Here is a 26,780-nt window from a genome sequence, read left to right as displayed (position 1 = left end):
AGTATTTTCTCAACTGAACCCGTATGACAAGGTTGAATTTGCAAAAAATGGTAGAGCCTTTGTTGGAACAATGGATGAGTACCTTCTAGTAACTTGGATAAAAACCAGTCCTTATGCAGGTACATTTTTTGAATAAAGGTAGCTTTAAACGTGAGGCATAATGCCTGAAGATTTAGTAGTTTTAACCCCCTATTTCATAATCATTATAATATACTACACTTCTAATTTTTTCTGGTTTATGACTCCAGAGGAATCCAAAAATCTTTTGTTCAAAAGTCCTGAAAAAGGACTGTGATGGGCTGGGAAGTGACATGAAAAGATAAGTAAATTGTGACATTACAAGTGAATTTACCAGAGAGATTTTACCAAGAAGTGTTAAGGTTTTTCCCCACCATGGCTGTAAGATTTTGTCCATCTTAACCATTTTGTTATTATAATTTACTGAACATAGATCCTTCAGATCCTCAGGAATCACTATCCCAAGTACATTAACTGGCCTGTTGGTAACATGAAGTTTGTAACCTTTAAAGCACCTATTCTGAGAATCACACATTTCCCAAAATTTGGTTTTAGACCAGATATTTTAGAAAAAAGGTCTAAATCTTCCAGAAGGGATTTCAAACAAGCATTTTAGTTTTTAGACCCCCCATTTCAAGCCCCTCCACCTCAATATTTGATCTTGATTTAACTGCTAACATTTCAATTGCAATTATAAACAGATATGGGGACAGTGGACACCCTTGCTTTACCCCTCTTAATAGAGGAATAGACCCAGACATATATCCATTATTAATAATTTTGCAGCTGGTGCCATTATAAAGCGCTCTAACCCAATTAATCAACGATTAATTAAAATTAAAGAATTCCATACTCTTAAAAATGAAATCTAAACGAATTTTGTCAAAGGCCTTCTCTAAATCAGCGCTAAATATCAAGCCAGCCTTTTTCCTTAATTCATAGTTTTCCATAACTTCTACCAATTGTCTTATATTATTACCAATGAAGCGACCCTGCATAAAGCCTGATTGATCCTGATGAATAATATTTGATATTACTTTGTTCAATCTGTGAGCTATACACTTTGCAAGTATATTAACATCGTAACATTGAAGTGTGATTGGTCTCCAGTCCTTAAGATATACTGGGTCCTTATATTGGCCATTGGGTTCTTGTTTAAGAAGAAGTGAAATAAGGCCCTCTTTTTGAGAAATAGATATCTGACTATCTCAAGGCAATTGAATCGAACGCAACTAGACTTGGTTTTGTCTTAGAAGACGTTTCACCTCTTATCCAAGGCGGAGGCTTCATCAGTTCATGCTTGTCTGACTAGGCTGGAACTAGTCTGACAAACTGGTGTGGAAGCACCCAGGTATTTAACCTCTGGGGAGGTCTTCACAAGGCCAATGATGTCACTGGTTCGTTAGTGCTCCAATGGTGTGTCAACGACAGTCGTTGAAACTCCTGCTGCAACGGTTGTCACTGGAGTCATTAGAGTCACATGAGGCCATTTGTGAACGACCGTTGTTTTTAGAGGTTAAGTTGTTAAGCCTCCTGGGCGCTAATGAATCTTTTTTGAAAAATTTCTTTGTTGAAGTCTCAAAAACAATTTAGTGCATTTCTTGCCTTCTTCCATCCATTCTGCCCTATTTTGATAATAACTTTTATATGATCTATCTTCAATTAGACAATCTAATTCCTTTTGTTTATATTCTAAGCCATTTACCAGGTCAGTGGAATTTTCTATATAGTGAGTCAGGCTTTCGATTTCGGTTTTTAAGGTTTGCTCCTTTAATTTTCTTTTTTTTTTCTTCCAAGATATCACATGTCCTGTAAATGAACATTTAAAGGCATCCCAAACTGTCAGCGGGTTAGCTGTCCCAGTGTTAGTTATAAAAAAATCACTAATAAACTTCTCTGTCTTAAAGATAAATTCATCATCTTGTAGAAGACTCTGATTGAAATTCCAATACCCTAGACCATGCCTATTCTCTACTACAGAAATATTTAATGAAATAAGATGATGATCCGATCTTGTTTTATCCTCAATTAAAACGCTTGTAATTTTTGGGGTCAAGGAAAATGAGATTAAAAAATAATCGATCCTACTAGCCTGGTTCTGTCTTCTCCAGGTATATCTTCTCAAATTTGGATTCCTAAAGCGCCAAATATCAACTAAGTCTAAGGTCCATTAGGTTGCAAATTTTTGTACGTGCATGTGGGTGATAGTTATTAACAGAATTTCCTTTTCGGTCCAGAACTCCATCTAAGGCAGTATTAAAATCTCCCAACATTATGATTTTTCCATCAGTGTCTAACAGTTGAGTCCCTGTTTCATCAAAAAAATGTGGTTCATCTGTGTTTGGCGCATATATATTAATTAAACTTTTTCTTCTTGTATTATCAAGTTTAGGAATATCCACCTTCCCATTAAATCTGTATGAACTGAGCATAATTTAAAATCAAAATGTTTCTTAAAGAGAATCATGACACCCCTTGAATTACACTGACCATGAGAAAAATAGATCGGACCATCCCACTGTTTAGTCCAAGATATTTCATCCACCTTTACTGAGTGTGTTTCCTGCAAACAAAAGATATGCTGTTTAGTTTTCATAGTTTTATACAAACGGTGTCTGTCCCCCGACCACCTAAATTATTTAAATCTAAAATTAAACAAAGAGGAGTTGTGCATAACAACCTCATAAAAATTAAAACCTCTTCTGTGACAGAAAGACAAAACAGGAGAATTAAATGCGGACTGTTAAATATCAGGTCTCTATCATCTACAGCAGTGTTAGTAAACAAATTAATATCAGATAATCATATTGATTTACTCAGTCTCACTGAAACCTGGCTGTGTCAAGATGAATATGTCAGTCTCAATGAATCCACTCCTCCCAGTCACAATAATACCCACATTCCTCGAGGCAGCAGCCGAGGAGGGGGAGTTGCAGCCATTTTTAACTCTAGTCTGTTAATCAGCCCTAAACCTAAACTAGATTATAATTCATTTGAAAGCCTCGTTCTTAGTCTTTTACATCTGACCTGGAAAACCTCGCAGCCACTTTTATTTGTTATAGTGTACCATGCTCCTGGCCCGTATTCTGAATTTGTATCTGAATTCTCAGAGTTTTTATCCAGTTTAGTTCTTAAATCAGATAAAGTTATTATTGTAGGCGATTTTAACATTCATGTCGACGTTGATAATGACTCCCTGGCTACCGCGTTTATCTCATTATTAGACTCCATTGGCTTCAGTCAGGGTGCACATGAACCCACTCATTGTTTTAACCATACCCTCGATCTAGTTCTGACGTATGGAATTGAAATTGATAACCTAAAAGTCTTTCCACAGAATCCCTCGCTATCGGATCATTATCTGATTACTTTTGATTTCTTTTTACCCGATTATAGGCCACTCAGCAACAGTTACTATACTAGATGTTTATCAGATAGTGCTGTCGCAAAATTTAAGGAAAAGATTACTCCGTCGTTAAATTCAATACCAAGTCCCTCAGTAACAGAGGTTTCCTGTACCGACTTTGATCATTTTGTCGATAGTGCCGTAGGCTCGCTGCGAACAACACTTGACTCTGTAGCTCCTCTTAAAAAGAAGTTAAAAAAGCAAAGAAAGTTCGCTCCTTGGTATAACTGTCAAACCCGTAAGTTAAAACAAATATCGCGAAAATTTGAAAGGAATTGGCGATTGACCAAACTGGAAGAATCTCGTTTAATCTGGACAGACAGTCTCAAAACTTATAAGAGGGGCCTCCGCAATGCCAGGGCAAACTATTACTCAGCATTAATAGAAGAAAACAAGAACAACCCCAGGTTTCTTTTCAGCACTGTAGCCAGGCTGACTGAGAGTCAAAGCTCTATTGAGCCTTGTATTCCTTTAGCCCTTAGCAGTAATTTTATGAGCTTTTTTAATGACAAAATTCTAACTATTAGAGGCAAAATTCATGACCTCCTGTCCTCAGATAGTAGCTATCTAACCTCAAACACAGCTGTAAGACCTAATATATATTTAGATTGCTTCTCTTCAAGAATTGACAGCAGTGATTTCTTCATCTAAATCATCAACGTGTCTCTTAGACCCCATCCCAACTAGGCTACTTAAGGAGGTCTTTCCTTTAGTTAACACTCATATATTAGATATGATCAATATATCCTTATTAACAGGCTATGTACCACAGTCTTTTAAGGTAGCTGTAATTAAACCTCTACTAAAAAAGCCCACCAAGTCTGATTGCTTCAGACAAAGGACTTGTCTCTGTACTTGTTTTATTAGATCTTAGTGTGGCGTTTGACACAATTGACCATCAAATTCTACTGCAGAGACTGGATCACTTAATTGGCCTAAAAGGTTCTGCACTAAGCTGGTTTAAATCTTATTTATCTGATCGTTTTCAGTTTGTTGACGTTCATAATGAATCATCCTTACGTACCAAAGTTTGTTTTGGAGTTCCGCAAGGTTCTGTGCTCGGACCAATCCTATTTACTCTATATATGCTTCCTTTAGGCAACATCATTAGAAATCACTCTATAAATTTCCATTGTTATGCGGATGATACTCAGTTGTATTTATCGATGAAGCCAGAAGAAAGTAATCAATTAACTAAACTCCATAACTGCCTTAAAGACATAAAAACTTGGATGAGCACCAATTTCCTGATGTTAAATTCAGACAAAACTGAAGTTATTGTTCTTGGCCCCAAACAACTCAGAGACTCTTTATCTGATGACATAGTTTCTCTAGATGGCATTGCTCTGGCCTCTAGCACTACCGTAAGAAACCTCGGAGTAATATTTGATCAAGATTTGTCTTTTAATTCTCATTTAAAACAAACCTCACGGACTGCATTTTTTCATCTGCGTAATATTGAGAAAATTAGGCCTATCCTGACCCGAAAAGATGCAGAAAAATTGGTCCATGCTTTTGTTACCTCAAGGCTGGATTACTGTAACTCTCTATTATCAGGTAGCTCTAGTAAGTCCTTAAAAACTCTCCAGCTAATTCAGAATGCAGCAGCACGTGTACTAACAGGAACTAAGAAACGAGATCATATTTCTCCTGTTTTAGCTTCTCTGCACTGGCTCCCTGTAAAATCCAGAATTGAATCTAAAATCCTACTGTTAACTTATAAAGCTCTAAATGGTCAAGCTCCATCATATCTTAGTGAGCTCATAGTGCCATATTATCCCACCAGAACACTGCGCTCTGAGAACGCAGGGTTACTTGTGGTTCCTAAAGTCTCCAAAAGTAGATCAGGAGCTAGAGCCTTCAGCTATCAGGCTCCTCTCCTGTGGAATCATCTTCCTGTTACGGTCCGGGAGGCAGACACCGTCTCCACATTTAAGACTAGACTTAAGACTTTCCTCTTTGATAAAGCTTATAGTTAGGGCTGGCTCAGGCTTGCCCTGTACCAGCCCCTAGTTAGGCTGACTTAGGCCTAGTCTGCCAGAGGACCCCCCTATAATACACCGGGCACCTTCTCTCCTTCTCTCTTTCTCTCGTATTCTATTACTGCATCTTACTAACTTGGCCATTCTGGATGTCACTAACTCAGCTTCTTCTCCGGAGCCTTTGTGCTCCACTGTCTCTCAGATTAACTCATATCGCAGCGGTGCCTGGACAGCGTGACGTGTGTGGTTGTGCTGCTGCCGTGGTCCTGCCAGATGCCTCCTGCTGCTGCTGCCATCATTAGTCATTAGTCATACTTCTACTGTTATTATACACATATGACTATTGTCACACATGTATACTGCCAGATATTAATACATACTTTCAACATATTGTACCACAGTAGCCAGAACTATAACTATAATATTATTACTTTCAATAATGTTGTTGTAACCTACTGTCATTACCTGCATCTCTCTCTCTGTCTCTCTCTCTGTCTCATTGTGTCATGTGGATTACTGTTAATTTATTATGCTGATCTGTTCTGTACGACATCTATTGCACGTCTGTCCGTCCTGGAAGAGGGATCCCTCCTCAGTTGCTCTTCCTGAGGTTTCTACCATTTTTTTTCCCCGTTAAAGGGGTTTTTTTGGGGAGTTTTTCCTTATCCGCTGCGAGGGTCATAAGGACAGAGGGATGTCGTATGCTGTAAAGCCCTGTGAGGCAAATTGTGATTTGTGATATTGGGCTTTATAAATAAAATTGATTGATTAATTGATTGTTTCTTTTCTTTCAACCATGAGAATATAATACGTTTTTTTTTTGTAATCAGCAAGATCATTACAGTTGTAACTTGCAATGCCTATGTCGTCACTTACTATATTACTAGTAGACATAGATATTATTCATAACTTTATCTTTATTGGGATTAATCTCTGATAAAAATCTACTGCAGTTGGGTTTATTTATGGTATTATTTATTGACCAGAACCTACCACACATAACATCAAACATAAGACTACAGAAACATAAAACACATAACAGATAACAGAAACCCCATCTACCATCCCACAATCCATAGTCGTTTACCTTAAGAAGAAAGAAAAAAAGAAGAAGGAAAAAACCCATCCAAAGACCCAAATTAACATTTATAACAGCTCCTATGTAACAATTAAAGAAAAAAATAAAAAGAGATAAGAAAGAAAAGGTGTGGGAATTATTTAGGAATCTTTATTGGGGGGCAGTTCTTCTTATTTAGAAATCTTTATTGGGGGGCAGTTCTTCACACTGTAAGGTCATAACTTTACAGTTCTTAGGGGGAAGTTTCCTGTTTTGCTAAACATTTTATTAGGGGGGGCAATCTCCTTTGCGAGTACAGTTGGTGGGTGCAACCTGGGTTCAGAGCTTTGGAATGGTATAAAGGTCTGTACATCCTTCAGGTTGACAGAGAACCCTGCTCCTCTCTCCATGCACATGTAATAAAGAAACTTGATTCCTCACACCGAGTCCATCACTTCTTCAGAGAGGAGAATTTCCCTCACATTTGGCGACGAGGATTGGATGGACGTTCTGCTGATCGACGTCTGTGCCTTGACTGAGGGTTAAACTGCCAACAGGAGTCTCTAGGAGACTTAGGGAAAGTTCCGCTCCGACAAATGGAGGACCTCGCCTGAGGTCAGGAATGGGTGGTGGACAGCGGACGCTCCATCTACTTGAACCCTAAAGTCCCCCAATTGGACCTCTAGAGCCTAATAAAGGCCTGGTGTGTATCAATACACTGATCAGAAGAATATAGTGATGTTGCCCATCAAATTTAACAGCAGAACCTCAGCTACAAGGCTGTAAAAAAACTTTTTACATGCCCCAAACTCAGTTTTAATATCAACTAAATAAACAACAACAACTAACTTCAACAACTCCAAACAGCACCGATATCCCGACCCACTCGGTATATTTCGGGCTCCAACTCGACCACAAGTTATTCAAAACACACACCATTCATCTCAAATGAAAGCTGAGACTCCACTCTTTCCACATTTCCACGTCACTCTCCCTTTAACCATCACAGAGTTACAGCCCAAAGAACAACAACAGAAATCTCTTTGCCAAAATATATTTGTAATATGGCTCTTACCTTATTAATTTTGCCATAAAATGCGCATTCTGCTGTTCATTCACGCTCCGTTCGTGTACTACCGGAAGTTGTCCGTCATTCAAATGAATCCGGGCGGAAAAAAAGGTTCTGGGGGAACAAAAACAATGACCACTCACAGCAGCCGATATCTCCCCACAACACGTTCTGCTGACTGATTGGCTTACAGTGCTATCAGTCTTGTTTTGGTGGGTATAGCGTCATTCTATTGGCTCTAACAAATCAAACGAGGTGTCAGTAGGTTCTTTCGAGATGAGCCAGGCGTGCGCAGATTCGATCACCGGCAATTGGCGCACAATGCATGCCGGTTAGTTTTGTGTCCAACTTCATCCCGACTTGCTCTGACGTATTACAAAAGTGGATGGCGATGAAGCCACGAGAGCGAGGCGGCCGCAGTTTTTAGAGCCAGGCGCTGCAGTTGCTCTCCACCGACTGCACCGCCTGGCTCTCACCTGATCTAACAGCTGATTGGTTTAGATGTCGACTCAACAATATGACGTTTTAGATAAACTACTCATTTTTGTTGAATTTTAGAGATTAAGATTGTATTTGTCTGATCTGAAGGTTTATTCTATGATCAGAAAACATGTTGTGTGACTGATGGTGAAGTTTAGTTGTCAGAGACTGAATACATTCATCATAAACTATACAGAGTCTACTGTACTATATTAATATTGGATGGTTTAACTATTTAAGTATTTAGCAACACAGAGACTTGTGGTCAGGGGGATGTGAGGATTCTTAAAATAACATCAGATGTGAAGCCCTGACTGTATCTGACTGAGCCTTAATGAAAGCTGTTGTCTTGTATTTTTTTTCCTCTGAAAATATGAATCTTATCATCAAACACAGTTTATTCAGCCTGTGTAGTTGAGGGGACAGGTCAAACTGATATGATGCTGATTTACAGGAGAATTCATGTCAAATGGAGGATGAACCATGAACATAAACTACGGATCACCTGTAAAGCATTTTAATAAATTAATCTATCATAATTAAAACAAACTGATATATGGGTCTGATCACCTTTTTAATGAACTGACCTCATTCCAGATAGGATGTTAGTGTGTCTGTGACTTCCTGTACAGACTGAAGGCTGCTGGAAACTGTCGGGAAATTGTCAGACTTCACCGCAGCTGCGGCTGCCTGCTCTCGTCTACTTTTCAGGCGAGGCGCAGTTCATCTCGAACGAGCCTATTCACTCAAATCGGCCAAGCCATCGCAGAGATATGGGCCTCCAAAGCCCAGAATAGAAACTCAGGTTCAAATGTAGTAGGTGCATATTGGTCAGTTTGGAGTGGGAAATAGAGTAAAAAAAAACGAAAACAGACAGTTCTATGTGTATACCCTAAACATCAGTAGGGATTTACAGAAACAAAAAATGAAAGATATAAGAATGTACATGACAAAAATCACATGCAAACCTGGTACAATTTTGGAGAGCTTGCCTGAATTTTCTGTACTAAAACCTCTCTTATATTGTTCTGCTTCACTTTATCAGAATCAACCTTTGCAGACTTAATGTTCACATATTGTACTATGATGTGATAGAGGGTTAGAGCGGATTTGTGCTGTGTACCATCTTCATTTACTCTTCACATATAACACATATCCTACTGATATTTACACATCTTAACAAATCTCACAAGTGTTCCCTTTACCATGACACCAAAAGTATTCAAATAGACCTTGTGGTTGCAGAGATATATTCATTTCATTATGGATATGCAATTTTTGAGCAGAGGCCTATAAAATAGGGTCAGGGTTTATTTAAAACAACCAACTTGTCTTCACTCAAGAATAATATTTTCTCAGAACAGACATCGCCATGAAAAAAGACAGGTGAGGAGGGGTCATGTTATGATTCCTAGACAAAGAACTAATGCTATGAAAAAAAAAAACAAAAACGTTATGTATAGAGCTATTTCTGAGTGGAATAAGTTGCCATATTTCATGACTCAAGCAACAAGTAAATAAAGTTTTAAAAAAAACAGCTAAAAATGTTATTCTTGGGTAAAGGCCTGAAAAATACTTGACCTGTTTGTGCTTTCATTTTTGCTGATTTTTGTTTTATGAAATTCCTATCTCAATGCAGTTGGTAAAATGTTATAAATTTTATTGTTAGCAGGTACTGCGTGTGTGTGTGTGTGTGTGTAGGGGGAATTTAGGGATGAAATTGTATTCATGTATGCATTTATGTAACATATTATTGTAATTGTATTTATATGCATGTTTTAACACGGACCCCAGGAAGACTAGCTGTTGCATTAGTAACAGCTAATGGGGATCCAAATAAACAAATAAACAAATAAACACTGTTCCCACTTTAGATCAGGTAGCTGCAAAGATGCATTATGAGCTGTTAATAAGTACATATTAATAATCTATCAGTCCTTCCAGAAAAATGCAGAGTTTTTTTGTGATTGTTGCGAGCAAGGATCCTTGATTATGCAGCACGTTTTCTTAAAAAATGCGATGGAATATGCAGGATATTTATGCAATTTTATGCGATGAAATTGCGGGAACTTGCAAAAATTGCGGGAATTTGCAAAAACTGCGGTTTGATGAAAAATAGAAAAACAAGTGATTCCCCCAACACCCTGTTCTCAATAGGCTACTACCTTAATGTCATTTCTCATTACTTCCTATGATAAGCAAGCATACTACATCACAGAAAGTGCAGGGAATATTTAAGTTCTCATCTTGTTTTATTTCAGACCTTAATAAACACATGGCTCAAACTTATAAAACACTGCTGAGTCAAACAAGTTCTGTAGCTTTACAAAAGGAATATGCTACAACTTCTGTAAAAATGAATAAATAAAACAAAACATTGCTGAGTCAAACAAGTTCTGTAGCTTTACAAAAAGAATATGCTACAACTTCTGTAAAAAATTAATAAATAAAATATAACAAAACATTGCTGAGTCAAACAAGTTCTGTGGCTTTACAAAAAGAATATGCTACAACTTCTGTAAAAATTAATAAATAAAATAAAAAAATAAATAAAATGTGTGCTTCCTGTTTTACAGACATCTTCTGTTAAAATAAGTGCTTCCAATGCACAAAGTGCAATCTCTTACTGTAATGTAAATTTACATACTACTAATATACTTACAACTGTAAGGTTTTTGAAACTAGTATGATTTAACCCACTGGTAACAAAAAAGTGCAATCTTACAACTGTAAAGTTGCATCAACTCCTGAATGAAACTACAACAGTCCACTGTGAAAATGGAAACTATAACTGTGTAGCCTCTAACACTGGCCATTCATTCGCCATCCTCATCCTCCATCCCCTCTCCCTCAACATCCATCTCCTCCCCCTCCTCCATCTCCTCCTCCTCCTCCATCTCCGGTTCGCAGCTTTACGATGACGTTCATGTCGCGTAATTACGTCACTTCATAACGTTCCCAAGGCAACATGGGAAAAATGGCTGCTCTTGTGTTAAGTAAACGCATCACTTTCTGCTAAGATATATGTCACTTTTTTGCAATGAAAATGCAGGGATTATGAAATCATGTAAGACCCTAACCCGCATATTTCGTGTATTTTGTGTGGAAATCGGCTATTTATGCGGCAAAAGTGCAGCGTCTTTGAAAAAATGTGGCCCCCACATAAATATGCGGACTGATTATGCATTGAATTATATAATTGCATAATCGCGTTTTTCTGGAGCGACTGATTTATTAACATTTATACGACACCCACTTTAGATCCAGCAGCTGCAAAGATGCATTATGAGCTGTTAATAAGTACATATTAATAATTTATTAACATTTATACGATACTGTTCCCACTTTAGATCTGGTAGCTGCAAAGGATCATTGTTTACTTTTAATAAGTACATAATTAAGCATTTATTAACCATAATATGGCATTTATATTAACTTCTTATAGTCTCATTAATGTTAATAAACATCTTGTTAATATTGATAAATTGTCTAAACTCTTAAGGATGTTCTAGTACCCAATAATATCTTATAAGCCAATAATAAATGTGTTGTATACTATTATTAACACTCATTAGGTCTTATTAATTTCATCTTGTAGGGTCTTATAGTGTCTTATAAACCAGTAATAAATGTGGTTATCCTACTATTAAATGGAGAAACCTCTGTCCCTCTGTCCGTCTGTCATCATCCGTTTTCCTCCTCACTGCTATGTCAATGTGACGTGTGTTGCAAACGGTCTGGATTAGTGCAGAGATTGTTTAGTTGTGTGCAAGAATCTGTTTGTGAACAGTATTAGCAAACTAAACACTTAGCTTTGGCGAAGCCAACTAATCAATGACCTAACTGCCAACAATCACAACAATAACTCAATGAACAGCATCAAATCACATACAACAAGTCAAACAGTCTTGCTTAGCCTGTAAAGCTGTGATAAGCTATGCCCAGTTGTTACATTACCGATCCTTGAGTGGATGGGGGAAAGAGTCACTTGGTGGTGTACTGCTTTGTTAGCTGGCAGAAGAAAGCTGGGAAGGTGTGGTTTCAGCTGCAATCTTTGTTGTGTCCTTTGTTCCAAAGGTTCTGATCCGAGGAAGTTGGTCACTCAGGGTCCTTGCAGAGTTAGACGCTGGGTGCTAACTCACTTAGTTCCTTGTTGCTGGAAAGCTAGTTGCAATGGCCTTGTGTTTGCCAGAGAGTCTGTGATCAGTTGCCCTCCCTTTAGTGGTTTGGGCTATGGAGCAGGGGTTTGGGCCTCTGCTGTCCCAGGCCCAGCCAGAAAGAGGGGTGCAGCTGCTACAGCAGCTGGAGCAAGAAGAGGAAGAAATCTTGGAGGGAGCAGACCTTGTACAGATGCTTGTAACATCACAGAGTCACTGTAAAAGTACTGTCCAATCGAGTTGTGAGACTTGTGTCTCACTGAGGTGTGAGGTGAAACCTCCTGTGGAGATGGGTGTCACCTAGCTGTCTTTGTTTGGAGAACAAAGAGCATGCAGAGGAAAAAGCCTTTAAATCTACAGTTTAGATTTTACCAAATGATAAATCATCTGAGGTCCTGTGAATCCCAACACTTTCATCTTGGTTATGTGCAGACAGCTACAATGCCATTTTTGCATTTTTCCCACATTTCTACTGTTTATATTCGCATTTTTTCCACTACCCATTCATACTGTGAGCACCATTAGCAGCACGAGCTGCGCATGCATGGAGGCCATTTGGAAAACACTTGTGCTGGGACCACAGTTTGGCTGGGAAGCCTTTATCTCCAATACTTGCGGATGGAAACCACTTGGAAAACACCTGCGCTCGGACCACAGTTTATGGCTGGGACATGCAATTTCAAGCACCAACACTTGCTGAAGACTAGGGTAATTATTTTACTGAACGAACGCGCGTCTGTGTGCGCGAGCCAGCCGTCACGTATTTTCACTTTACTGACATTAGCCTACAAACATTACAAACTAAACATTGCGCTGTGCACTTTGCACTGTTTCTTTCATTCTTTCTCCGTGTTGCGTGTATGTGTGTACCTGTGTGCCTGCGCACAGCCCCGCGCACATGCGTGCCTCCGTGCCATCAGCCAAAACTATGCTCCATGTATTTTGCCATAAAGCATGTTTCTAAATACAGTGTGCATTGTTTGCATTAATATTTATTACACAGTGCATTACAGTGCTCTGATTTTGCATCTCCTCTAATATACTGTTTTTGATTTCTTATTCCTCTACACATAACACATCCCTGGGTATGGACTAGTTATTCTGTAATTAACCCTTATAAATTATAATTAATGTAAATAGACATCTTATTAATATTTAGTATAGGTTTATAAACTGTTACCAAAGTTTCTATTAAGTGCTTATAATGCTCCTATAAGCAATAATAACTGTCAGTTATGCTGTAATAAACACTTATATAGTCTTATTAATGTTCATAAGCATCTTATACCGTCTTATAAGTGCTCATTAACTGTTAATTTGTGCTTATTAAGCATTGATTAATGCTTGTTATAGTACCTTAATACAGAGTATTACTTTACCTAGTGATACCAAAATAAAACTGCCTACCCCAGCTTTAAGGTCAAGTTCCACTTCAACTTTAATTTCAGCAACAAGTAGCCATCCATTAAAGTTATCTCCCCTTTGTGGTAATAATAATATTACTAAGAGCAGGATTAAAAAGGTCTGCTTACCTGTACTGTTAACCTTCCATTTTAAACGGACATCCAACAGAATGTAGAACAAAGCCTCCCAGCCAACCATACCACCCATAACTTTCATCAGCAACTGGTCCAGAGTGCTGTCAGTCAACTTCAGGCCTGTTAGTATGGCTGCCACTGTGAGATGTCACATAAAAACACCCTTTTCAAGACATGGATCACAGTATGTCTGTAGTAATCTTCATTTTTACTTAGAGTGTACTAAAGCATGGAACTTTTAGGGCATGTATCAATGCATAATGTAAGAAAAGAGCTTACCAGCTAAAGCTTTTATAGTCACTGCAGTTAAAGCATGAGACCAGTTGAAGAGAAACCTCCTGTCAAAAAACAGAGGAAGAATATTAAATGAAGACTGTCCTTACCAGAAGAACAATGACATCAGTTGAAAAAAATGCTTTAAACCACAACTTATGGTAGACATAGCTAAAGAGAATGGTTCAGGTGTCATCATGTGAAGTATGGAACTCTGATGACATGATAATAGGTGGTTGGTGGTAACCACTGTTTCTGTTCAGAGATGGTGCCAGATATAAATTTGCTTTTTGATCGTTGTCTATCATGTGCAGACTCCTGGTCAGTGACCTTTGACCTCTTCCCAGTAAATGCTGAAAGTAGTTTTGGTCTGGTATTCACAGACAGCTGATGTCTGTTTCTGGTGTTCATTCTGTCTCTTGTCCAGGGATGCGTGTTCCCTACAACTTTCACATGAGCTGTTATACACAGCTCCTGTCTTTCTCTCAGAGGGAGGCACAAACACCTGAGGTTCACCACTGATGAAGTTCAATGTGCTGTCCAGGTAAAGTTGTGTGATCTCCTCTCAAGCAGCTCCAAGGGCATGGAGGAGACCGCTGCAATTGATTGTGTTTTTTGGCTGTTGGCCAAAACAAGACAAAGTGATGACGTTGCGTTTGCCATCCTTTTGGCGTCCTGTTGGCGAGGATTACAAGATAGGAACAGCCGACATAACTACTGAATAGCCAGGACAGATGCCCAACCCTCCACAATGCCATGGACTGGTGGAAAACCAACAACAACAAATACCCCTGACAGGCAAAATTATCTAGGGAATACTTGTGTGTGCTGGCAACTTCTGTGCCCCCAGATAGGGTATTTTCCATGGTGGGACTCATTGTAAATGGACTCATTGTCTTCATCCCGACCATGTGGATATGCTAATTTAAAAAAAATATGGAATAAGCAGCAACGGGGATGCACAGGTTAGCCATCTTCTGACAAGATGTTGTGCTCTGTAAGCATGCTCCTTACCACTTATCTTCTTCTTGTAAGTGGTGGTTAGAGTTCAAAGTGGCATAGTCATTACATTATAACAACTGAGTAACCTCCATTCACTAATGAAGACCATGAGTTAAGATTTTTTGCCTGAAACATAACTGTATTGCAAAAGCTTTCAAAAATGGTAACCAAATTGATAACTGATACCCATTATACACCATACAATACGTTTGAGAGAGCAAGTCATGGATGTTGCAGTACCAGCAGATGACAGAGCCCTGCAGGTGTGGCTTAGATAGAGTTACTCAGTTTGTTCATTCGGTGACAGCTTACAATCGTTCCTAGGTGGAATAAATGAAAAGCAAGGCCGAATAATAGTATAATAATCCTGTTTTGATAACGGAATCAAACAGCGTGCGGTGACGGACGGAGTAACATGTTGGCAGTGTGGTGATATTTTACTCTGTTCGTCACCGCACTTGCATTTGCGACTAAAAATAGTTTTATGCAAGCAAAATAAATCATTCAGCACACTGTTTGAGTACAGATTTCAACCAGCAGCAGAAACGAAAGGCGAATCCTGCCGGTTGTGGGTTGAACGGGGGTCACAGACACAGACAGGAATGTATTCCTGTCAAATACGGCGGCCATAGTGCTCCGTGGCGCAAGATAAGGCTTACCGGCGACGGAAAAGTCCGGCTCCAATAATGTCCTCTTCTTGGCGTCATGACTGCCCAAAAGTACCTGGGCAGCCGAGTCGTGGCGGCACACAGGTATGTGACATGTCAGAGGAGAAACGAGCCGTTAACATTTCTCTCTTTGTGGCAGGTAACAGTCCACAAACCTCACTGCACTTTAGGGACTGTTCTTTACTTGTCAGGGGAGGAGGGTGTGTTACGCACCCGTCTAGGGGTCAGGAAGTGTAACATAAAAATGAGCCGACGCAAGGTAATGCACGACAAAAAAGGTGAGTTTATTCACCATCACACAAATAGAAACACAGTTTTATAAATAAAGAAGCTTTTCTTCAGGGTGAGCCCAGGCCAAAACAACAAATAAAACAAACTATCTTCCCCAAAGCACTAACTAAACCCTATGTGAAAGAAAAGAAACAATACAATCACTAAACCTAACTTCCTAAACTAAACAAAAACAGGAGAAAACAGTTCAACGTAAATGGCAGCTCACCCCTACTGCTTAGTGCTATACAAATATTTACAAGTGACGTGCAATTGACGAAGAAAAATGCTGTTTAACGCTGCAACGGGTCGGCTGCAGACAAACGGCTCACCGCTGATAGCGGCAGGACACAAACAACAATCTAACAGTTCAGCTAAGGCTCACTGCTCTCCAGTCAAAAAAACACAATAGAACCAGTTTACAAAGGCACAGGCAGGTTTGGCGTCAGGACGAGGAGGAACGCTGCTGTCAAAATGACCCTCAAATTTTGACAGATTGCCAGGTTTAAAAAGGCCAAGCCCCCGCGACAACCAATCAGCAGCAGCCGCGACCAGAGCCAAGCCCTCGCGACAGCCAATCGGCAGCAGCCACGACCAGCCAGAACCCACCACTCAGAGAAGGAGACGCGCGGCACCTGGCACAGATCCTCAGAAAAAGAAGAGGTCTTACTCTCACATAAAAAAAACAATATACATGCAATAAATGTTACAATATATGGCCGTAGCCGTTAACACCCCCCATCCTAAAGGAAACATTTAACCCCAAAAAATGTTTACATCAGGGCTGGGCAGAAACACGGGCGAGAGCATCAGCCATAACATTTTCAGCACCTCTTTTATGCTTGATTTCCAGGTTGAAGTCCTGTACCAGCAGTGACCAGCGCATCAGCCTTTGGTTGGAGTTCTGCATTTGCCGCAGAAACACAAGCAGGTTGTGGTCGGTGTATACGGCAACAGGAAGTGGGCTGGAACCGACGTACACCTCGAAGTGTTGCAGGGCCAGCAGCACCGAAAGGGCCTCTTTCTCGAAGGTGCTGTAATTCACCTGGCAGACATTGAATTTCTTTGAGAAATAGCACACAGGGTGATCAATACCTTGATGGTCCTCCTGCATGAGCACAGCACCGGCTCCGCTGGCACTCGCATCCACCTCCAGCTTGAATGGGCGGGAGAAATTCGGGGCCGCCAGAACAGGGGTGCTGCAGAGAAGGGCTTTACAGGACTCAAAAGCATGTTGACAAGCAGTGGACCAGACAAATGGCTTCTTGACGCTGGTCAAACTGGTGAGAGCTGCGACAGAGACTACAACAGAGGGCATGACAAAGGAGGAGGTCACATCAGCAGGCGTGGCAGAGAAGGAGGCAGTAGCGTCACAACGAGAAAAGTATGCTTTTAGCATATTCACATGGCAAACTCTGGTTTTTCTCCGACGATCTGGAGTACTCAGGACATAATCAGTTTCACTCATTTTTTTCTCAACCACATATGGGCCACACAACTTGGCCTGGAGGGCAGAACTGGGGATTGGTGGAAGGGCCAGCACCTTATCGCCAACCTGGAAATCTCTTTTCACAGACTTTGTGTCAAAGTTCTTCTTCATCTCCCCCTGAGATGCAGTTAATGCACTGCGTGCAACTTCACATGCCCTATGTAGCCTTTCTCTGAATTTGCTCACATAGTCTAGCACAATAGAAGTGGGGCTAGGGGTTTCAGACAAATATTTCTCCCTCAGCAAACGAAGTGGGCCGCGCACCATGTGGCCAAACACCAGCTCTGCAGGGCTAAACCCAGTAGACTCCTGCACACTCTCTCGGGCAGCTAAAAGGAGAAACGGCAACCCCTCATCCCAATCCTTCCCAGTTTCAAGGCAGTATTTCCTCATCATGGCTTTCAGCATTTGATGAAAACGTTCAACTGCTCCCTGGAATTGTGGATGATATGCGCTAGACTTTTTGTGCTTGATGGACAGTGAGGCTAACACTTGGGCAAACAGCTTGGACATGAAATTGGTTCCCTGATCAGACTGAATGTATTTTGGCAAACCAAAAGTGGAGAAAAAACCAGTGAGTGCTTTGATGACAGCCTTGGCTTTCAGTGTGCGCAGCGGGATGGCTTCTGGGTAGTCAGTGGCGACACACATTAAAGTTAACAAATACTGATGGCCAGACTTTGTTTTGGGAAGTGGACCCACACAATCAGTAATGATATGCTCAAAAGGCTCTCCGAGCACAGGGATGGGCTGTAGAGGAGCAGGAGGAATTATCTGATTGGATTTTCCACTAAGCTGGCACACATGACAGGAGCGGCAAAACTTTGTAACATCTCGCTTCAGGCCTGGCCAAAAGAAATATCGCAGAATGCGGTGGTATGTTTTTTTTTATTCCTAAGTGGCCAGCAACATTGTCATGGGCAAGGCTAAGCACCTGAGAGCGGAAACACTGGGGTACAACTACCTGCTGAAACGAGTTCCACCCCAAATTACCAACAGCAGGAGGATGCCAATTGCTCATCAAAACACCATTCACAATAGCGTACACACAGGGAATGTCAGAGGCTGGCGCAGCTGCAGCTGTCAAACACATGGCAAAACTCGGATCAGTGTGCTGTGCTTGAATGAACGTGCTTCGGTCCACATCAAAAGTTAGCTCCGCCTTGGCGGGCAGCAGGTTATCTGGCACTGATAAACTCTTTTCAGGTTTTGCTGCAAGCGAGTCTGCGCTCCCAGGCTTATCATCCAGACACAGGAATGAATCAGACAGATTACACACATCATCAAATTTTCATGCCTGTGTGCGCGTCACAACACAGGCAGGGAACACAGAGGGCGGACTGTCAGCAGCAGGAGACACAGACGGGCCACAATCACACACAGGATTACAACTACTTCAGGCGTCGGAAAAACTTTCTTTCCTGCAAATCGTTGCCAAGGAGAAGGTGCACACAGGCAAACAGGCGTGTGTGGCAATTACTACGGGACCCGTACATCTGACACTGATCACACCCTTGAATCCCATGAAATCAATGCTGCGCAGATGAATTGCGTGTATTACAATTATCGTCTAACATCATTGCGTCTGATAAATTGGTCTTCTTTGTCATAACGTTATATATGCTACAATAAAGTTTAAAGCTGACGCCACAATTAAATCATATCAACACCAAATTGATACTCTGAATAAAATCATCCTAATACCGAGCTGTGTTAGAAATTAACAGCTGCGCAAAATATCTAGTCTCCCTCTTTAAAAAACAAAAAGGAAAATCTCTCAAACACCATGAAGTGTAGACATGATAGGCTACTTTCCACATTTCCAGCAGCAAAGCTGTCAATTAGGCCCATTATCTTTAACAGGGATCATTTCCTCCAACAAAACAAAATGTTGGCACTAATTAATGGTGCTGTTAAGTGTCCGCAAATGATCAGTTTCTTTCTTATGAAGGGGTGGGATGAAATTTCGACTTCTTTCCACTCCTTTTTGAACAATCTTTTCATTGTCTGTTGTTGTTAGGCGGTGGGCTGAAGCCGCGTATCTGCATTAGTTTTACAAAGTAATGATCCCTGTGCAGGGACAACCTGGATTTGTAAAATTGTGAAGATTATTTTATTCTTCATCAGATCCGGGTTGTTGCCAATCTATATTCTTGCACATTTTTCCACAATTATAATTTAAAGTTTGTTTAATATTCAGGCAAACGCTGCAGTCTACTATAAGAGTTTGACCAATAGAACGCTAAGATTTCGAGGGAGGGCCGTCGTTAGCCTATCGGATTTAGCTACACTGAGCACAGCTGTTCAACGGAGGAATCGGCAGATGGACACGACGGAGACAAGTAAGTAACGTTATTATATTATTAAAAACATGTTTGCAACTTGATTGTCTTGTACAGTATTGAGTTCAAACGCATGACTTGCAACTTGTGTTTTGTACAGTACTGAGTTCAAACGTATGGTGATGTTTTGCAAGTGTAAAGTAACGTTAGCGTTAGCTTTAGCAAAAAGCGCTCACAAGCAGCTTCACGCGCTTTATGGGTAAAGTGAAGCTGAAGTGGCTTGCATCTTATTTCTCATTGGGTTACGTTAGGTCTCTTAAGTCGTTGTGGTAGAAATAACCGGGATTCTTGCATGTTTATTAGAGTATCTGCTGACCAACATCACTGAGTCTCATAAACCAAGCAAACACGCTATGATGATGTGTAAACAATGTTGTCATTTAATCATTGTTTCCTCACATAACCTCCATGGAAACAGCAGAAGAGAGCTAACAGCTAAACGAAAAAAAGTAAGATTTTTGGAAAGTGATTGAACTGATTGTAAATCACATGTGTAGCATTAGAGAGTTTGTAAGAAAGAAACAAAACATAACATATACATTATATAGAAAGCTACATCATTTTTCCCCTCCTGCAGGAGTCATCACACACACTTTCTGTGTTCTCACTTTTCTTTTTTGACAGGTACCATGTGTAGTCTCTGAAACAGGAAAAGTGGTATCGTGCCTCACTAGCCACTAGGTCCCTGTCACGAATGTGTAGAAACAGACTCTCATCCTGTCTTTCTTCAGCAGCAAGAAGTAACTTCCCTGCAGTGAGTGTTTCACACCAAAAAAGTTTTTCTTTTATTCTCTTCCGGCTGTCAATTTCAATTTTATCAATCAATTTTATTTATAAAGCCCAATATCACAAATCACAATTTGCCTCACAGGGCTTTACAGCATACGACATCTCTCTGTCCTTATGACCCTCGCAGCGGATAAGGAAAAACTCCCCCAAAAAAACCCCTTTAACGGGGGAAAAAAAACCGGTAGAAACCTCAGGAAGAGCAACTGAGGAGGGATCCCTCTTCCAGGACGGACAGACGTGCAATAGATGTCGTACAGAACAGATCAGCATAATAAATTAACAGTAATCCGCATGACACAATGAGACAGAGAGAGAGACAGAGAGAGAGAGATGCAGGTAATAACAGAAGCTTACAACAACATTATTGAAAGTAATAATATTATAGTTATAGTTCTGGCTACTGTGGTACGATATGTTGAAAGTATGTATTAATATCTGGCAGTATACATGTGCGACAATAGTCATATGTGTATAATAACAGTGGAAGTATGACTAATGACTAATGATGGCAGCAGCAGCAGGAGGCATCTGGCAGGACCACGGCAGCAGCACAACCACACACGTCACGCTGTCCAGGCACCGCTGCGATATGAGTTAATCTGAGAGACAGACAAAGGCTCCGGAGAAGAAGCCGAGTTAGTGACATCCAGAATGGCCGAGTTAGCAAGATGCAGTAATAGAATACGAGAGAGAGAGAGAGAGGAGAGAAGGTGCCCGGTGTATTATGGGGGGGGGGGGGGGGGGGGGGTCCTCTGGCAGACTAGGCCTAAGTCAGCCTAACTAGGGGCTGGTACAGGGCAAGCCTGAGCCAGCCCTAACTATAAGCTTTATCAAAGAGGAAAGTCTTAAGTCTAGTCTTAAATGTGGAGACGGTGTCTGCCTCCCGGACCGTAACAGGAAGATGATTCCACAGGAGAGGAGCCTGATAGCTGAAGGCTCTGGCTCCTGATCTACTTTTGGAGACTTTAGGGACCACGAGTAACCCTGCGTTCTCAGAGCGCAGTGTTCTGGTGGCATAATATGGCACTATGAGCTCACTAATATATGATGGAGCTTGACCATTTAGAGCTTTATAAGTTAACAGTAGGATTTTAAATTCAATTCTGGATTTTACAGGGAGCCAGTGCAGAGAAGCTAAAACAGGAGAAATATGATCTCGTTTCTTAGTTCCTGTTAGTACACGTGCTGCTGCATTCTGAATTAGCTGGAGAGTTTTTAAGGACTTACTAGAGCTACCTGATAATAGAGAGTTACAGTAATCCAGCCTTGAGGTAACAAAAGCGTGGACCAATTTTTCTGCATCTTTTCGGGTCAGGATAGGCCTAATTTTCTCAATATTACGCAGATGAAAAAATGTAGTCCGTGAGGTTTGTCTTAAATGAGAATTAAAAGACAAATCTTGATCAAATATTACTCCGAGGTTTCTTACGGTAGTGCTAGAGGCCAGAGCAATGCCATCTAGAGAAACTATGTCATCAGATAAAGAGTCTCTGAGTTGTTTGGGGCAAGAACAATAACTTCAGTTTTGTCTGAATTTAACATCAGGAAATTGGTGCTCATCCAAGTTTTTATGTCTTTAAGGCAGTTATGGAGTTTAGTTAATTGATTACTTTCTTCTGGCTTCATCGATAAATACAACTGAGTATCATCTGCATAACAATGGAAATTTATAGAGTGATTTCTAATGATGTTACCTAAAGGAAGCATATATAGAGTAAATAGGATTGGTCCGAGCACAGAACCTTGCGGAACTCCAAAACAAACTTTGGTACGTAAGGATGATTCATTATGAATGTCAACAAACTGAAAACAATCAGATAAATAAGATTTAAACCAGCTTAGTGCAGAACCTTTTAGGCCAATTAATATCTGCTTCATATCTGTATTTTTCATGTTTGCAAATCAAACACTGTATTGGGAGCAAGTGTGGTACTCTCTCAGACGTGTGGAAGTCACTTGTGTGTGATCTTAGAGCCCGTGTCTTTGCCGGAGTTTCCTCACCATCCTCTGTTGCTACTTCTAGCACTAAAAGACAAACAGAAGACATCCACAGATTCAGGCTTCACCTTGGTTTGAGGCTGTGCACCATTCTTATTCCCCTACATCACTGCGTCGTGACATCACAATTATTGTATGTGAAGACATATCTTTATTCATATATGTAGTGCTTGTTAAAGCAACACTCTGTAACTTTGACCATGACCCGTGGCTTCAAAAAACTAAACTATGCACGTTAGTATGTCGCACAAAACAGCAGTTTTAGTAAAACCGGGTCATATTTTATAGATAAAATGTCCTCTGGTTTTCCCTCTGATGTCCTACCACTGCTCTGTCTGTCTGCAGCCTTTTATTTAGCAGAGCTGTCCCCAACTACCCACTGCTGCAGCTGCAGCATAAATGCACGTTTACGCAAAAACATGCATGGTTAAGTTTCAGTTTTCAAAGCCGCGTGTCGCAGCCAAAGTTACATACTGTTGCTTTAATAGTTGGCTTAGTACTTGTGTGTCCGAAATAGGCAGTACTAATGCTTGCATATTTTTCTTAAATAGGTCCCATACTATTCTGTCCTATCTCACTTGGGGGGAAAATAGCAGTTGTATAAAAATGTTGGGATTTTACTTTTGTGTTATTTCAGTAGATCATCTGAGATTAGGGTGACCAGACATCCCCAGTTTGGCTGACCTGTCCCGAGCTAGAGCTGTCCCCGGAAATGTCCCCAATTTCAACTGTGGATTAAAAAAACACAAGTGAAATAGACGCCACAGCTCTGATTCTGGTTGCGCACAGACTGATGCAGTACTACCTGTGACTGCTATGTGGGTTGCATTGGCAGAGTGGTGCTGTCCATATTTTTACTCATTTACTCCACAGACAGAAGATAGAAGCTATTTTATGAGGGCAAAAGAAGAAATAAGTCAGAGTTGGAGCGGACTGAAGACTTATTTCACTGACAGTAACATATACTGTTGTTGGTGTGGCTGTATTATAGTGAATTGTGAACATTACCATGTGATAGCTATTACAATATATTATGATGTGGCTCTGTTTTAGGAGAGGAAGATTACTGATAGAAGAGTAAAAGGAAGCAGGAGGAAAAGAAATGTCCTTTTAATGACAAGAAAATAAAAAACAAAACATTTATGCCTGTAGACCACAATGACACGGTGGTCCATTGCATTCTTTGAAAGTTGTCAAAATACATGAAAATACATATATATTTATTTCATAATAATATATAATGACTTCTGTACTCTGAACTTGAAATGTCCCTGCTTTTCATTTCAGAAATCTGGTCACCTTATCTGAGATTAAATGGAAATAACAACTGCGTGATTTCCCCTAGCTGTTTTTAATTAATGTAGTTTGTGAACGTTACTGAGCACTTTATTGGACTTCAGAAGTAATGTGAATGAGTGAGGGGCTTAATTTAAGTTAGCACTTTTCTTCATCTCAACAGTGTTCACTGCAGCTAGATGGGCAAATGACTCCCTCCTGTGATGGAATCAAGTGGGTGGGAATGCAGTGATCTGATTTATCAAATAGATTTTGACTAGGGTTTTGCTCATTTGAGTAGAGTGAAATACAAAGCTTATGTCTGAACAGTGAATTACGCACAATAAACTGGAGTTGTCAGAACCTGATCATGTGAGAGGATGTCATTGTAGCTCCTAATTTCTTTTCTTTGTTCACAGATTCAGCATTCAAGATTCAGATTTGAAGTTCAAGATCCACATTTACAGTTTCACACTGCATGTTTGATACCAACGTTCTGTTCCATTTTCCTTTTGAATTAAAGCTTCCTTTTCTCTTCTCTTCTGGGCTTGTTTTATTTTTGTTATATTAGTAAAATGGATGTAGCAGTGATAGCCAGCATTAGCTGGTATAGCATATTCAGCAGGTTACTGGCTGTTAAAGTTAAATCTCTGCACTGCCTCTTCAGCTATAAGACTCTCTTCAGTCCCTAAATCTTTCCACTCAAACACTGATTTAATACATTTTTGCCATCCTGTGTCTGTAAAAGGAGTGATTGGTCCATCTTTCTGAATTATATGCATACAGCACTCCATTTCTTATGCTAATGTAATGCTAGCAAACAAATAAAAAAAATAGCAACAAAGATTAATATAGTGGCGGGAGGAGAGTCGTTTTTATGACGTTTCATCATTTTGACAGATAAATGACAGGTGAAGTTCCTAAGCAAGATAACAGACCTTAAATTTGTGAAATCAGATATGTTTATTTTGTATAAAGCTAGCAGAGAAAATATACATGGTACCTACACAGACTGTTTAAAAAAAGTCTGTAACGCGTAAAGACCACGTTATGTATTGAAGACATAAAAGAGACTTAATAGGCTATGTATGTGTGGCTCTCGGTGGCTCTACATGCAGCGCCATTTTTCCAAGGGTATTTTTCTTTTTTCCAAGTGTCCCATTGGATAATAACTACAATCACGTCACGCATGTCGGACCCCGGATGTAGCTGTCTGCTCTGTTTGCCGGAAAAAAGGTAACGTGATAAAGTTACCGATCTGCAAAAATGTGCAAGAAGTACCGGTGGCAACAATTTTCTTTTGATTTATTGAAAACTTAAGAAGTTGTCAACAAAAATCTGGGTCCTCCCCCGATAGGGATTGTTTAAATACAAGGAATGGCGGCTTCGGCCCACCGCTAGGTTGCTTTCTTTTCTTTTTAATGTTCAAAATAAACTTTCAAATCAAAATGAATCAAATTAATTAAACTTCCTGTCATGACTGGGCTGCATTTCTGTCAGTTGAGTCATTTTTTTCCAAACAGCTGATTGGCCAGTGGGTGGTGCTTTTTATAGGATCAGATTCAACCCTGAACTTACCCTGCTCCGGAGCAGGATAGCCATTCAGAGTAAGTTACCATGGTGATCTACCCCGATAAGAACTGAACCGGCTTCGTGAGACCAAAAACCCAGGGTTAACCCTGAAGTTACCTCGGTAAGTCAAAATCCTGCTTCGTGATACAGGCCCCTGGAGAGATGATCCCGGACGAGCCCCTAATTTATGTTACGCACCCGCCTAGGGGTCGGGAAGTGGAACATAAAAATGAGCCGACACAAGGTAATGCATGACAAAAAAGGTGAGTTTATTCACCATCACACAAATAGAAACACAGTTTTATAAATAAAGAAGCTTTTCTTCAGGGTGAGCCCAGGCCAAAACAACAAATAAAACAAACTATCTTCCCCAAAGCACTAACTAAACCCTGTGTGAAAGAAAAGAAACAAAAATACAATCACTAAACCTAACTTCCTAACCTAAACAAAAACAGTTCAACGTAAATGGCAACTCACCCCTACTGCTTAGTGCTATACAAATATTTACAAGTGACGTGCAATTGACGAAGAAAAATGCTGTTTAGTGCTGCAATGGGTCGGCTGCAGACAAACGGCTCACCGCTCGTAGCAGCAGGACACAAACAACAATCTAACAGTTCAGCTAAGGCTCACCGCTCTCCAGTCAAAAAAACACAATAGAACCAGTTTACAAAAGCACAGGCAGGTTTGGCGTCGGGACGAGGAGGAACGCTGCTGTCAAAATGATCGCATCCCGGAGAGCACACCAGACAACCCAGAAGTCCAGGTAAAAAAGTTCATAGTGATGGCCCTCAAGATCCCGACAGAGACTGTCAACAACATCACCTTTCACCGCGTCCACAGGCTCGGACCCTGAGGAGGTCAGCGTCCTCGTCCGATCATCGCCAATTTCGAACATTATCAGCAGAAAATGCTCGTTAAGAGTAAAGGACGAGAGCTAAAAGGCACCTCATTCGGTATGAACGATCAGTTCCCCAGGGAAATCAACGAGAGGCGGAAAGTGTTATATCCCATCCTAAAAGAGCACAGGCAGAGGGGAAATAGGACCTCTCTTGTGGTCGATAAATTATACATAGATGGGCAGCTGTTCCGGCACCCTACCACCACCCCATGGCTCTTCTAAATGAGATAAGTGCCCCTAAAACCACAAATCAAAGTAGAATCATGGCTTAATTGTATTATAAAAGGGAAAAAAAAAAGATGTGTGTATGCATGTATATATATTGGGGCGGCACTATTTTGAAAAAAAAAAACATCCATACATCATTATTTTCATTATCTCTGAAAAATATATCAAAATGGCTAAGATGCGACTATTGCAGGGATCTGTACAAAACAGAGACGTCTTCTTAAGTCTGCAGAATATAATATATAACCCACAACATCTCTGCAGCC

The 26,780-nt window shown here is 40.3% G+C and overlaps 1 protein-coding gene and 1 long non-coding RNA gene across 2 annotated transcripts in view; one reads left to right on the top strand and one right to left on the bottom strand.

Annotated features, from left to right (window-relative positions):
- LOC144461762 (putative ferric-chelate reductase 1) overlaps nucleotides 1–26,780 on the bottom strand; it is a 113,008-nt gene that overhangs the window by 8,278 nt on the left and 77,950 nt on the right. Inside the window, exons 6-7 of the mRNA XM_078165165.1 lie at nucleotides 13,987–14,045; nucleotides 13,702–13,845 (exon numbers count right to left, since the gene is read on the bottom strand). Of these exons, the coding sequence (XP_078021291.1) occupies nucleotides 13,702–13,845; nucleotides 13,987–14,045 (203 nt within the window). The remainder of the gene's footprint in view (nucleotides 1–13,701; nucleotides 13,846–13,986; nucleotides 14,046–26,780) is intronic.
- LOC144461751 (uncharacterized) lies at nucleotides 20,031–24,353 on the top strand. The gene is made up of 3 exons (XR_013490389.1): nucleotides 20,031–20,505; nucleotides 23,998–24,051; nucleotides 24,233–24,353. It is a non-coding gene; the product is annotated as an uncharacterized LOC144461751 (long non-coding RNA).

This window comes from Epinephelus lanceolatus, chromosome 23, assembly GCF_041903045.1.
Source record: "Epinephelus lanceolatus isolate andai-2023 chromosome 23, ASM4190304v1, whole genome shotgun sequence".
Classification (NCBI taxonomy): Eukaryota; Metazoa; Chordata; class Actinopteri; order Perciformes; family Serranidae; genus Epinephelus; species Epinephelus lanceolatus.
The sequence above is the reverse complement of the archived record's forward strand: the minus strand, read 5'-3'. Positions and strand labels throughout refer to the sequence as shown.